The sequence below is a fragment of the Hyaena hyaena genome, unplaced genomic scaffold (assembly GCF_003009895.1).
Source record: "Hyaena hyaena isolate Hyena2069 unplaced genomic scaffold, ASM300989v1 scaffold_467, whole genome shotgun sequence".
Lineage (NCBI taxonomy): Eukaryota > Metazoa > Chordata > Mammalia > Carnivora > Hyaenidae > Hyaena > Hyaena hyaena.
The window spans coordinates 1,143,309-1,158,823 of NW_024081100.1; the positions used below are offsets into that span (position 1 = coordinate 1,143,309).

General features: G+C 46.2%; 1 protein-coding gene across 2 annotated transcripts in view; it reads right to left on the reverse strand.

Moving 5' to 3' along the window:
* Positions 1-15,515, reverse strand: part of STOX2 (storkhead box 2) — a 110,914-nt gene that overhangs the window by 18,527 nt on the left and 76,872 nt on the right. Inside the window, exons 1-2 of one of the 2 annotated variants that reach the window (XM_039253841.1) lie at positions 15,160-15,268; positions 1,933-2,085 (exon numbers count right to left, since the gene is read on the reverse strand). In XM_039253841.1, the coding sequence (XP_039109772.1) occupies positions 1,933-2,085; positions 15,160-15,184 (178 nt within the window). In that variant the 5' untranslated portion in view covers positions 15,185-15,268. Of the gene's footprint in view, positions 1-1,932; positions 2,086-15,159; positions 15,269-15,515 lie in introns of those variants that run through there. The other variant, XM_039253840.1, reaches the window with a different exon arrangement.

Sequence of the window (15,515 nt, forward strand, 5' to 3'; positions counted from 1 at the left end):
CAAAAGGTCGGTTCATGTTAGAGTTTTTAAACAGTACACATAATTTCAAAACATGTTAATTAGAAAACTGAAGGAGGAGGAAAAAATCACTGGTGGAGAAATGTAAAGCTCCTTTGGGGCAAAAGGAAAAGTGGGGAGACTCCATACGACAAACGACTATTTACTTTAGAAGAAGTCCTTTCTTGGGGCGCCTGGAGGCTCAGTCAGTTAAGCACCCGGCTCTTGATCTCAGCTCAGGTCATGACCTCACGGTTTGTGAGATCAACCCCTGCTCCGGGTTCTGTGCCGATAGCTCAGGGTTCTCTCCCCCTCCCTTTCTCTGCCCTTCCCCAATCACACGTGGGTGCATTCCCTCAAAATAAACAAACCTAAGAAGCAGTCCTCTCGCCCTCTGCCATGGCTGGCGTGCATGTTCTTACACCTGGACTGGGAGTTTGTCCAGGTCCGTGTTAGCCAATGGAACGTCAGCGGGCATGGTGTGACCACAAGGCTGAAGAGCCTCCGTACAACCAGACTTGTTCTCGTGTGGCCTCTCGCGTTCCTCTGAGCAGAACGGGCCTCTGCTTGTCCCCTTTTCCAAAGAAGATGGGGCACAGGTGGGACAGGGCCACCTGAGCGGGGCCGGTCTGGATCAGCTGATTCCCGGAGAACCCACAGTGACTTGAATAAACGCTCACTGCTGTGTGCCACTGATGTGCTGATTATTACCCAGCATTTTGGTAGCAAAAGTGAACTGATTCGGCCCGTAGCTTCTCTTTTACCAAGTTCTCTTCTAGGTCGAATGAAAACCATGTCAAGGGCTCATTTCAAGACTTCTATTTCCATCTAGGTATATCTTGAGTCCAAGGTGGCAAACTGGTGGCCCAATAATGTGTCTTATTCGACTTGCAAGTGGCTGGCACATATGTGTTAAAATGTACACACACACACAACACACACATAACTGCTGATAGTTAAGGAAATCTACAGATGTCACATAAAGCTGAATTTCCAGATTGTCTTGAAAAAGCAGTGGAAGATTTGAAGCTCTGGAAGGGTTCGACATTTTGGGGTGCAGGGGGCAATACACTGGAGCTGAGCAGTGGGCTATCTCGCTTGAGGTAGGGCATACAGTCCTCAGCTCATCACCATTCCTCACATCTTCTTGGGCTGGAGGCACTGAATGCCGTTCGTATGGCAGCTGGCCTACTGTCCCCTTATTATAATATTTAAGAGAAAGGAAACATTTTTTTTCTTTTAAAATGAGATCTTAACTAATTTATCAAATGTCATATTATTAAAACTCATCAGGCCATGAGACAAGCATGCAAGATACGCTTATTTTTGACCTTACTGTCTCTTTAGTGTAATCCCTTGGGACTAAACTTTTCTGACACGCTCCCATGCATCATGTATTTAAAGAAGGTCAGGGGAGTCTGGGTGGCTCAGTTGGTTAAGCGTCTGACTTCGGCTCAGGTCATGAGCTTGTGGTCCATGGGTTCGAGTCCCGTGTCAGGCTCTAGGCGGACAGCTCAAAGCCTGGAGCCTGCTTCTGATTCTGTGTCTCCCTCTCTCTGCACCCCCCCCCCCACCCAAACCATTCATGCTCTGTCTCTCTCTCACAAATACATACACATAAAAAAATTAAGAAGGTTATATTGAAGTTGACTAGGGGTGGTTTTTGCCAGCATTCTTCATGGATCCTAACTGCATTTTGTCTTCTCGGTGCCACTTACAAAATGTATCACACTATTACCTGAAGATGGCACATTATCTCAGAAGTAAGAGAGGTGCCTTGATTTTTAATTACAGCCCTAACAAACGTTTCTGGTCAGTTTTGGCAAAGGATTTTTTTTTTCTATTACATTTCAATGAGAGGAATGGTCCATGTCAGGTCCCACAGCGACCGGCACACATGTCTGTTTGGAAAGTGATACAGCCTCTTCCTGTTACCTGGGAAACATGTGGTCAGGTGCTCTGTCAGTGCTTCCTGGGTGACGGGTTTTCTCGCGGAGTTCATTGCCGAGATGGCCAAGCACAGGATTTCCCCGAGTGGAATGAACTGAGATTGACTGATGGGAGACATGCTGATGGGTGACACATCACCTGCAGGAAGACAATTTTCAAGGAAGCGGTTCATTAGAAGACCCAGCCTTTTCTCACATGCGTACATGCGCGCGCACACACATGCACACACACACACACTACGACCCTTCCCTGTTCCCTGTATCATGAATACGATCAGCTCTGAACACTGAAGCCTGTTACAGCCACACAGCCGATGCCCCTCATGTGGAAGGGTGCCCCCAAGAGCAGTGGAAATTCCAACGGCCTCGACAAATAGAATCTGCCTCTAAACCCTGAGTTCTCCTTTCCAGACTTCCAGCTGAAGGGCGTATGACACGGGACTGAAAAATGATCTCTGCTTTTATTAACTTGGAGCCAGTCTACTCAGGAACTGCCACTTCCACCTCAACAAATGCACTTGTGCAAACGTGAGGATTCATTCATTCAGATGTTGAGTGGCTCTTTCCGGGTCAGCCATCTGCTGGGGGCTTGGGATTTACGTGGGAGAGGGAGTGAGCTCCCCTCCCCAGATCATCTCTGTTCTCAAGGAGCTTTTACTTAAGTGGAGGAGACAGGCACGTAGACCAAAGTTCTCAGTTCACCAGAGAAGGCTGAATGACAGACTCTGGGACAGAGGGGACAGGGTGGTGGTATAGCAGCACCGGGGGTGGGGGAGCTTAGAAGCTGGAAGGGAGAGGTTTCCCCAAGGACGGGCAGCCTGAATCCAGTGCTGAAGCGGGAGTGTGCCCGGCGGCTGGGAGGTGTGGGGGGACGGCGCCTGCAGGCAGCTGCGTTCTGGGACACAGTAAGGAAGACTCAGGGCCACCATGAGGAGACAGCTGAGTGCCCAAGGCCTTCATCCTGTGAGGGACGGTCAGCCACAGAAGGAATTTCAGGAATGACAGAGTCAAATGTGAATTTCAGAAACCAGATGGACTGGCGGGAGCAGGAGAGAGATCACCATCCGCAAGGGACCTGGCCTCCCGCACATGTTCGCAACTAAGAGACTCCGTGGCAGCAGGAGAGGCTGAAGACCCAGCAGTGAGAGGCTGCAACGTGAGGTCTGCTGAACGTCTTCATTTCTGTGACCTTTATGTCACAGGGTGCTGTTTTTCCAGTTATGTTCTATGGGTTCCTAGAACTCCCTGGAATGATCTTGGGGGTGGGGCTGGGGCCCCGGCAGAGTGAGAGGCTGGAGGGGCAGGAAAGCCTGATCCTGACACCTGGGGGCCACCTGTTTCACACATCGGGGCTCGGCTGGGTCTCCCTCACAAAAGAGCCCCACAGGAGGAGGGTAAAGTTACCAGCGGAGCAGAGGAACTAACTGTGAGCTTCTGAGCTGATGTCCCACGTGTAGCTACATAACGTCTCCTTTTTTGTTTCCTAAGCCTGATTCGCTTGTGTAATAAACTACCACATGGCTGGCCAGGGCCTGGGTACTGGGCAGCCTGTGGCACTGGGCAGTGGCCTCCTGGGATGGTGTCAGGGGTCAGGGTGGACCAGCCTCCTCACTGTCGGGCACTTAACGCTGTGACCGGCCACACCCCCTGGTTTGCTGGGAGCCCGGAGGCCCTTTGAGAAAGAACCTGAACGTGCTTGGGTGGACTAGATGCCAAAAGGTTTGATGGATGAAACCAGGCAATAGGGCGAGGACTGAAAGCCCCAGAAGAGGGTTACAGCTAACAGGTGCAGGGGTGAAGCAGCAGGGACCCAGGGTCAAAGGCTGGAGCCCCAACACCGCCCACCAAGCGCAGCTCAGTCCAGGGCTCCCGTCAATTCTGCTGTGGCTCCGTGCTCTGCAAGACGGGGAGAAGAGTAGTCAGAGCGGAGGAGGGGTGGGGGTGGGGGGTGGTGGTGCCCAGATCCAGAAGGAGAGAACTGCAGAAGGCAGGAAGTGACCAGAACCCAGGCATGTCTGGGGCCAATGGAACACAGAGAAGTATCATAAAGAGAGGCCTCTTGCAAGCATCCGGTGGGGTAGCAGTGGGTGGAAGTGAGAACGCGAAAGTTTGGCTGTCACTGGGGATACAATCTTCACTCACTGGCTGGTAAAGCTCAATTCATACTCATGACTCAAAAATGAAAGAACTCTGTGGGCTGGAACCATCTCAGTGGGCAAGGATGCTACTGCCTAGAACAGTGTATATCTTCTTTTTTTCTTAAGTTTCTTTATTTTGAGAGGGGGGAGGGGCAGACAGAGGCGGGGAGAGAAAGAGAGAGAGCGAGAGAGAATCCCAAGCAGGCTCTGCACTGTCAGTACAGAGCCTGACGCAGGGCTTGAACTCATAAACCTTGAGATCATGACCTGAGCCGAAATCAAGAGTCTGACGCTTAACTGACTGAGCCATCCAGGCGCACCCAGCGTGTATCTTCTTAAAACCTATTGTACCCTCAGTTCAGACTAGATTTTATTCTAAAGGCTCAGGTGTAATAGACGAACCAGCAGCAGCAGTGAGGTGCAGGGGAGGTGGGGGTCTGGAGCTATCTTCGTTCAAATCTCCCCTCCCCACAGTGGGCCCTGTAGCTCAGCCCCAGCCACCCAGTTAGTTGCCAGGGTAGCCGGTGTAGACCCTAAAGTCACCTGGGGTCTATGTGACTTTATACATGAGATGAAAAGGCAGCTAGAGTCAGCGGGCCATGGGGGAGATCAGTGCAGATCCTGTGACCTTTAGACCTGTGACCCATTTGGGAGTTGAACACCTTCTGAACTTTGCCTATGAGGATTAAGGACTTCTCAGAAGGCCAAGGACACAAAAATACTAAATACGATTTTTCTTAACGCAGGTCTTCCTTCTGGTTTTATAGAGGTTACAGGGAACATGCAGTCTCCGTAGAAAAGGTGGGGCTGTTAGTGAACTGACCACTTGAGTTCAGGCCACTCTTGTCCTTTTGCTTTTAGCTGAAACCATTTGTTTAGTTGAACTGCTATCTTCTAAGTTAATTTCTTTTCATTCTTCACTGCCAGCTACAAGGGCCAGCACACTTCAAGTGTGTCTGAATTGCATTTGGGTTCGAAAAAGCTCTGTTTTGCTACAATATTAAATATATGCGCCGTAACTTCTCACTCAGGGTATAGATGGGAACGGAATGTGGATGCCCTCCGTGACTATCGCGTCACTTCAGTTTTTATACTGCACCAAGATAAATTATTTTCCACTCCCCCCTGGTCCCCAAGTCCGGTGGCAATCCCTGTCTAGGCCATGCCCACGTGCTGGCTGGACGGGCCCCTCCGCTCCACACCCACTGCTACCTGTCCTCCAAAGCACCACTCTCTCCCCTGACCCACTGGGATGGCTTGATGTTGTCGGTTTTCCCTGTGACCCGACACTGCCTTCTCCACAGGGCAGCCAGGTCTCTGAGAAACAGAAAACATGCCGTCCCTCTGCACAACATCCTACAGCAACTGCACACAGCACCCCGGAGAAGGATCGTATCACCTGCGGGCCCACAGGGTCAGGGTGTCCACCCACATCTGGGCACTACCGCATCCCCACCGTCTCCCTCGGCCATGCTCACAACTTCCTCTATTCTCTGATCACGACAAGCTTTTTCTGCACTCAGGGCCTCTACATTTGTTGAGCTCCTGGGATGCTCCCTGCACAGACCTTTGCTGGACTGGCTTCTCTTCCTTTGGGTCTCAGTTTAAAAGGGGACCTCCTCAGGGAGCCCTGTCTTGACCGCCCGATGCAATGCTGTCCCAATGCTATAAGCGAGACACTCTCTCCTGTTACCCAAATGTGATATGTGATTTATAGTAAATTCATATTTGGTCTCTATCCTCATTTCTTGCACAGAGCTTCTAAAACGGGGAATGGGGGGGTGGAAGGGGATTTCCTAAATGATGAGATATAAGGTGTCTTTTGTTATGTTAACAAGGTCACTTTGAAGCTGCAGATGGGGGCTGGTGGCCAGGAGGCTAACTGTGATTAGAGAGATGGAACTCTCAGTCCTACGCCCAGCCTCCAGGGAGGGGAGAGGGGCTGCGGGTTCAATCAGCTGCCACTGGCCAAGGATTTCATTAATTATGTTTCTATAACGACCCATAAAAACCCAAAGGATGGGGTCCAGAGACCTTCCTGGTTGGTGAACACGCGGGTATTTGGGGAAGAGGGGCGTGCTCGGAAGGTTCCAGGGTCATGGAAGGTCCCAGTCCCTTCCCTGCACTTGACCCTATCAGCTCTTCTGAGTTGTATTCTCGTCTAATAAACTGGCGCTCTAAGAAGTAAAATGTTTCCTGAGTTCTAGGAGCAAGTTAACTGAATCTGAAGAGGGGGTCATGGAAACCTCCAATTGATAGCCAATGGTCAGAAGTACAGGTGACAATTTGGGCTTTCGGTGGCTTGGAAGGAAGGCAGTCTTATAGGAGTGAGCCAATCACAGCTACTTCGCGGGTGAACACATTTTTTCTGAGCCGCCATAATTCATACTGTTCTAAAACGAAGGGGTAAATGGGTTTTACTTCACCTTTGTTTCCTTACAAACATCCATTGAAGTACAGTCCTCAGGGAACATCTGTCAAATCCAAAAGAATGCAGGCAACACCTGTGGGATCTGATGCTATCTCCAGGAAGAAGGTATCAGAAATCAGCTGAACCAGAGGACATCCCACTTGTATTGGAGAACTGCTTGGTGGTGTGGAAACCCCGCCCTGCCTGCATTGGTAGCAGAATCTCAGCAAACTACTGTCTTCACTGTCTGAGTGTGTGCACGCGTGTCTGTGTGTGCTGGGTCACTGTCTGTCTCGCCCACTTGACTATAAGCTCTGTAAAAGAGCAACACATCAATGCTACATTCCTACTAGATTTCCAATGCCTAGAATCATGCCTAGGGTACACCAGACATCCAATAAATGTTTGCTGAATGAATGAATGAATAAATGAATGAATGAATGAATGAGTGGATAGCTATGGATAACACTGTAATCTCAGGAGCTTCTCAGGGTCTTTAAGGGATTGTGACTTCCCTCATGCATTTTGCTAAATCATTTCAAACAAAATAGCAAGAGACCTAATATACTAAACCATGCAATTTCTAAGACTCCCTCTAATAATTTCATCAACAACAGAGCAACCAAACACAGCAGTTACCATGGAAAAATAATCATACACTAAATGAGGTTTAGGACACCCATTTAAGGTCTGTATTAAAGGAATCATAGGTATCTCTCAATACAACACAACATATCATCCAAGTTTGCCGTGATTTTCTATGGATCTTTTATATAAAGACCTGCTTAATGAGCCAGCTAATCGCTCTTAATTAAAATACTAGAAAATTCTTCCAACAACTGGAAGTTACAGTCAAAGAAGAAAACAAGGGAATGTAAATACTGCCAAAATCTCATGGATCACCATAATCTATGGAAACTACCACACTGTGTATAAACTATGAATTGTTACTTGTCTGTAATTTATGGGACAGATTTTCTTATTGTCAGAATTAGTTCAGAATGCATTCAATAAAGACAACTCATAGCTACTTTGCAGACTAACAAATTCTTTCTGGGCCACAATTCTGTCCAGTTGTTCCACAAAGAAGGGGTAAATGGGTTTTACTTCAGCTTTATCTTCTTGCAAACATCCATTTAATTACAGTCCTCGGGGGACATTTGTCAAATCCAAAATAGTTCAGATAAAACCAAGCACGGAGCCTTGGACAGAGGAGGCATTCCATAAGTTCCTGGTAAATAAACTGAAACTCTGAGAAGACATGAAAATATTCCAACTGTAAGCAACCCTCTTTGCTTTTAAGAGCATTCGATATTAAAGTTCAATGCCTCAGCGAACATTTGGACGTCGCTTTCATTTAAGGTACGGGTCAGCTGAGAAGCCTGAGGACGGAGGAGACCACCTGCCCAGGGTTACGGGGAGAGGGTGGGGATCCCCGCAGAGGCGGGAGAGAGCACATGCGGGGCTGGGACCACATGGCAGCCCCCCCCCCCCCCCGGGGGAGAGCTGGGCACACCTGGGCACAGCTGGGGCAGGCTGGGGTGGGAGGGCGAGGAAAACAGGAGCCAGGTCCTGGCTGACCAGGGGCTTAGATCTAATGCTTGATGCTGATGGCGGATCTTTGCGTGTGTTTGTACAGAGGAATCAGGTGACGTGCTGATGTCAGAAACTCAGTCCCATGCCACTGTGGGAAACAAACCAGGACTGCAACAATTGCCCAGGCAGTTGACAAGGGGCGTCTGGCACAACAGGCAGAAATCGCCCATGTGCCGACTTTCTCCATCCCGCCGGATCTACAGCTAGTTATTTCCACCTCAGTAATATCTGTAGCACGAGCGTATGTTTTTACTAGTGGAACCCCTCTCTCTATTTTCCCTTCCAACTTCTGGCCGGTTCGTAGTTGGAATTATTTTAAAAAAACATGCTCGATGGGGCGCCTGGGTGGCTTAGTCGGTTAAGCGTCCGACTTTCGCTTAGGTCATGATCTCGCAGTTCGTGGGTTCGAGCCCCGCGTCGGGCTCTGTGCTGGCTGCCAGCTCAGAGCCTGGAGCCTATTTCAGAGTCTGTATCTCCCTCTCTCATTCTGACCCTCCCCTGCTCATGCTGTCTCTCTCTCTCTCCCCTAGAAATAAATAAAAATATTAAAAAAAAAAAGCTCGATCACGTAATTCATCCTTTCAAGAAATACATTTGAGAGCCTGTTATATATTCAATACTTTTAGGCACTTGCCTTGCAAAGTGGTCCCTATCTTGATTCTATTCGTGAAGAAAGAAAGAAAGAAAGAAAGAAAGAAAGAAAGAAAGAAAGAAAGAGGAAGGAAGGAAGGAAGGAAGAAGGAAGGAAGAAAGGAAGGAAGGAAGAGATAAAGACTGTAATAAAGCTTAGTTCTTTTTAAATGCCATTTTTTTTTCAGTCATTAATCTAGGTTCTCTGTATTCCTCAGTCTCTGCATATGAGGGAAGGCAACATATAGCCTATGAAGACATCACTTTCGTAACAATTTATACCTATCTCTTCCCAGATGATACCTGCAGCTTTCCAAAAGACACCTCTCATCTTCAAGTCCCCATCTTCACACAGCTCTGTAAAAGAGGACAGCCAAAGGGGCACCTGGGTGGCTCAGTCAGTTAAGTGTACAACTTTGGCTCAGGTCATGATCCTACGGTTCATGAGTTCGAGCCCTGCGTCGGGCTCTGTGCTGACAGCTCAGAGCCTGGAGCCTGCTTCAGATTCTGTGTCTCCCTCTCTCTCTCAAATAAATAAATGTTAAAAAAGGAAAAAAGAGAAGGACAGCCATAGTTCTTCCAGGTGAATCACATCATAATAAACTACAACACTGAAAGTACCCTGAAGCCCATTTTCTATCTTAACCTTCTTTAAATAATCCAGTTTTTTCAAGCACCAGCATTATGTTTAAATTGCCCTGTTTTCCTCTTTATTTTTAAAGACAACTTTTCCCTGTAAATGTCAATTTAATCTGTACTCCGGATTGAAGAGTTACCTTTGACCCTAGTGAAGTTCATGAATCAAAGCGACCTACTTCCAAGTGCGGTTCTGAAACTGTACTAGTTTATAATCGGGAAGTTTCCAACATACAAAGGCATTCAGTAGGTACTTTGCTAAGCACCCGGTTTCTCATAACAAAACGCAATTACCACTCCGCGCTGCTGTTTCCTCGTCTGTAAAATGAGGGTTTGGAAATAATGTCAAAGATTCCTTCAGGCTCTCACGGATTCTGTGACTCTGTATCAGTGCAGCAGGATTCTAGCATCAAAGCATAATACAGTACTCATGTAAAGCTCTATTTCCACCTTGCTGGAGAGACTATTTTAATAATCAATCCAATCTGGAAAAAAAAGTAGGCTTTAATTTTAAAAAGAATAGCTAAATATATTGGTTATTAATCTTTTCCTTTGTAATAAGGGCTTCGTCATTTACTCTTTCTCATTCAAAGTTTCGCTCAGCTTTGCTCCTCGGGACGAAACTGTGCCTGTTTTTGTTCTCTGTGTTGCCAAAATTAACACTAAAGTTAAAATTATAGATGCCAATAAAATTACCACATGCGGTAGATACTGTGACTCATAAAAATGGTCAAACATGCCTATAAAATGTACAGTGGGCACAGTGGCAGTTCGACTCTGTTCCTTTCAATGAACTATTCACAGAACTGACAAGCCAAGTTTTATCTGAAATGCCCTTGAGCCTGGAGAAGTCATAAGCTCTCTGAGGTTAAGGGTACAACGTCTCTGATGCAGGACACTGGACAGACTTTGTGTTTGACAAAGGAGTTCAATTTATGAACGCCAATTTTATTTGTAAGTGTTGTTTACTTCTTTGAACAGACGGTCTACAATATTTTTTTTTGCTCGAGAGGAACACACAATCCCTTCCCATACCCTCTGGAGCACACAGCGACCCCTGCAGGAAGGCAGAGCATTACAGCCACGTTATTTTAAAACAGGTTTCCCTTGAAACCAAATTATTATACTTGACGTTCGAATCTTTGTATTTGAAATCTAAAAGGAAACTAGCATGTTTGGTTTAAGTGCCACTGTCTTCAGAAATTTAAGGCTGGGCCTTCACTGCAATAAATAGTCTGTAGCAGTAAAGATGACATTTTTTTAAAAGGAATTTTAGAACATTTAGAAATTCTGCAACAGCTTTTCTAAAGTCACCCAGTGCTTTATTTCAACACATGATGGATCTCTTAGAGAAGGTTCATTTCCTAAGCTATCCTTTGAATAAATACACTGTCTTAATCCCAAAGAGAAATGTAAATAAGGGGTTCCCATTAATAATACTAAAGTTAATGGTGTCCGTTCCCTACGACTTTACTAAGAAACTTCTGATGAGAGTAAACAAGAGCAATCATGTTGGCATATGGCTTGTGTGCATGTGCGCGTGTGCGCGTACACACACACACACACACACACACACACACACACACACTAATGGGTTTGTGTGTACCACATCTCCTGAATCTTTCTGCTAATCAGTCTGTCTAATGCACAGACATGCAGCTAGGTGTGATGACAAATCAATTGGTTCACCAGTTTCTAGAAGAAACCCATTATCTTCCTTAGTCTACAAGCCTTCATTAGTTACATTAGCCATCACTCTTGTTACTGAAATTTGACTACTGATAAAAAAACGTGTCACCGGATAAGCAGAGATGGGCAAGCCGGAAAGGGTGGGGAATGAGGTAGAGAAACGCAAGAAACGGGCAGTGATGGCTGAGAACTCCCTGCTGGGGGCCATTGTCACCGTCACCAGGAATGACTACTGACATCTCTCTAATCAGAGCCAGTTAACACTGCTGGACCATTCTGCTCTTGTGCTAGATTTGTAGCTGAAAAGTTAGGATGGAAATATGAGCCATCAGGCCAATCAAATGCTTCAGGAATTCCAACCTTTGCTTGGGCCCCACACTGTCCCATGTGGTGTCCGTTAGGCCCTATGGAATAAATCCTGGCAGAGCGCCATACACAGGCAGGCACGCAAATGTTTGCTGGATACCGAGGTACTGCACATACATGGACAAGGCAAGGTAAGACCCTGCTAGCTGCCAGACATTTCCATCACCGGCTGCCTCCTTCTCTCTAGACCCTCACCCAGGGCTAAGCGACAGTCATTTACCCCCAGGGATAAAATCATGATGAAACACCAGTCCTAGTTGAACAATTAATAACATCTGAGACGTCACGCACCTGTAGGCACCTGGCCAACAGAAGTCCTGAGGAATCCAGTGTCCTCCTTGTGCACTGCGTGGGGCAGTCTCCAGGCCTATGGTAAGCTACCATGAGCTTCTCTTCCCTCTCCACCCTGGACCAGCCAAACACCAGTGACATATAAGATGCTCCAATTTCTACTGATGACATTTCTCAGCGACAGTTCAATACAGGAGTCTGACATCTCCAGGGTCATTCTCTTCCACCATTTACAAGTTAGAATCACCACCGCTGTTCCTCGGCTTCCGTACTCCCTAATTCCGCAGTGCTGGTATTGCAACCATACTCTGATGGATTTCTCTAAAATGCGATCACACCAGAACAAGACGGCCTAATTAAAGGACCGTTCCCACACTGCAGCACAAGGGTACTGAATGACGGCTACCAGCTCCCCAACAACCGGACATTCTAACCATCCCTTCCAAAGGCCATGGAGGCTGTTAGGAAAGTTCCACGTATGAGTCTGGAAGGAGGTACAGAGGTCAGAGGAGACACACAGAGAAAACACCCAACTCACTGTGCCAAGAAGGAACTATTCTCTCCTGAGCCTGGCCTCACAGGACGCGTAGAGGCCATGGACTCCGCAGCCTAAACTGTAGGCTTGGAGCCCAGTCCTGCTCTTTGCTGGCTGCGGGGTTTGGGGCAAATCATTTAATTTTGGGGGTCGCAATTTCTTCTCAGGCAAAGCACACCAAGTGATGCTCACCTGACAGAGTTGAGGGGGTTAAAGAAGATAAGGGATATTGGGTGCTTACACCCCCGCCGAGACCTAATAAATATTTGACAAATGTAGTAGTATTTTTACAATTACCTTCCCTAGCCCATTTAAATTTATTCCATTTATTCTTTTATGGTGTTTGAATTTCCACCGATAGCAATTCAATAAAACCATCACTCTGTCCTAAAAAGGAACTTTTTTTCCTAAACAAAACTGAGACATGTGCAAAAAAGACTAAGAGAGTAGCAGTCTTTGTTACACTAGTATGAATTAGTTTAATCAGACTGCTCATCTCTTAAATATGAGCATGAGCACTGAGCAAATGGAATAGTTTGGGAAGCAGAAAATTTAAGATATATGTATTATATATGTGTATATATGTGTATTATATATATAATATATATTATATGTGTACATATACACACATATATTTATATGTATATATACCTATATGTGTATATATATGTGTGTGTGTGTGTGTGTGTAAACATCAGCATTTGGGATGTATTCCTGGGCTGGGGGAGAATGGTGTGAAAGCAAGGGGGAAGAGAGAAGGGCACCAGAAGATGGGAAACTGTATAGATAGAGAGTTACGAGGGCACCAGACAAAGCTGGCCTCTCAAAATTCTGGCTGGGCCACTCTTACCTGAGAGAGGAAACTCGGCCCTTGAGGAGGTACTCTTAGGTACCTTAGTGTCACTAAAGACCAGTGACACTAGGAGCTACATCTATAATCTCCGACAGGACCTGGGCACAAGGAGCCATGATGGTTACTCCTTTTAAGGAAAATATCCTGTGGGATTCAAGAGAGTCACCTATGCACAAAATCTCGGAATTCTGCACACTCCTTGGCTTGTCCGGTAATATGCTTTGTAATCAGGTAAACCATAAACAATGTCCACATGGAAAGGCCACATCTTTACATGTGTTCTTAACAGTAACAACCCTCTATGAGCCACGTACAGCACCGTCCGTAACCACATCTCAAGGTAAGAACAATCACCATGGCTATAGTCTGAACTCCTGACATCCACCCTGCAGTATCTGCCCTGTGAAGACTCTTAAAATGAACAAAACAGACCATTCTTGCCCTCTAAGATGAATGAATGCATTTTAAACTGCCTCTCTTCTGAATCCACTATGTAAGGAGTGGTTCCCGTGTGCAGTAAACTAGTAGGAGATGGGTTCGAGCCCCGCATCGGGCTCTGTGCTGACTGCCAGCTCAGAGCCTGGAGCCTGTTTCAGAGTCTGTGACTCTCTCTCTCTCTCTGACCCTCCCCTGCTCACGCTGTCTCTCTCTCTCTCCTAGAAATAAAATAAAAAAAAAAAAAAAAAAAAAGAGATGGGAACTGTAGACAAAGGCATAAGTCTTGATCCTTGCCTTCAGTGAGCTTATGATTTGGGTGGGGAAACATGAAATAAATGCATGAAAATATAAGCAGTTAGAACATATTCAAATTACTGTTTACAACAACCTTAAATGAGATACAAGAAAATACATGAATGACTAGCAAATTAACTCAATAATAGCAATTTATTAATATATAATTATATTCATCTATCCATAGAGCGAAGTAAGAATTCTATACCAGCATTAAGGAATGACTTCCTGTTGGAGTAATCAGGGAAGGCTTTACACAAGAGGGAGACGTTGAAAGGGTATTTAAGGAAGAATCAAAATGATGGGTGTGGGGACCTTATATAATTACTGTATATTCTCAACACACTACGATGTCACCAAGCATCCTTTAACACTGACTCTACATCCTCGACTTTGCTTTGAAGATGCAGAGCACTGTGCACAAAGAAGAGACACCTTTAACCATGTGGAAAGGAAGCATGTTTTCTGCCCCTCAGTGGAAGAGTGAGCAAGGACGATGGATATGAAAGCAAAGACAAGAAAAGAGGTTCAAGGAGCCTACCCAATGCATAAGTTTGCATTTTGAAGTGTTCTCATTATGATTACAAATGACATCAGGGATTTAGTGCTCTCGAAATATCTTTAATAGAAAAGAGTGCTAACCCTATAAATTTGACGAGATGGCTAAACCCATGCTTTTGGATTTGCCAAGTTTGCAAATCACTTTGGAAACATAGCACGTAATGGACTTCCGAGGACCGCATTTTGGCATCTCACTATTAAAAAAAAAAAAAAGCTTCTGTGTGAAAAGCCCATGGATGTTGTTAGAAAACAGCTATGTAATCACTTGCATCCTAAAGAGACGAGGAAGAAATACGCTTGCTTCCTTAGTGGTTAAGAGCAACCTCAGTCTGATGTTAGTGTTGGAAACAGTCCCTGAGCGTATAAATCAGGCTCTCTTAGATTTCAGAGCATGTAGGTTAACAGGCCAAATAACATGCCAAATTTCAGGGACTATATTAATTGAGAAGAAAGTATTTCCAACAGTATTTGTAGACTGCCCCCACCAGAAGAGTAGAAGAGATGCTAGGTGATGGAAAGCCGAAGCGGTTTCATTCTCTCTTATTCGCACATCCTACAGCTGTCTGACTTTTCGGCTCTGACGGGACTTAGGATGAGTCATGCTGGTGAGGTGGCCTCTGGTGGGCGTTTCCGCTGCCTGAGATGGAGGCTGCCAGGGGTTTTTTACAGCAAGACCTTCTTTCAGAGGACAGTGTACCTGTCGGTACCGGGTGTCGGCAGTTTACCACATTGCTTCGCACACAACAAGTCTTGAGAGAAAAGCAGGGGACACGTACCTGGCCCTTTCTGGACTGGCTCCATACCCCAGGCAGCTCTGACGCTAAAGCCTGGTGCATGCTAGGGGGTTGCATCCAGGCACAAGAAGGAGCCAGTGACAGAAACGGACGTCCTAGAATCTGGAATAAGAAGACAGAGTAAACCTTCGAGTAATAATATCCTGAATGAGCATTTCAGATTGGCCACTGAGGGCATGTGGAACACAGCAGGAATCTGGTACTTTACCTTCGTAGATCTACTTTGAAAAGCTGAGTTTTCCAGAACCCTCAGCTCTTCTTACAATTCGGGGCTTGACAGACTGGTTCAAGTTTGGTTCGAAAGCTGGCCAAGAAGCACCTTAAAAAGGCTCTGTGAA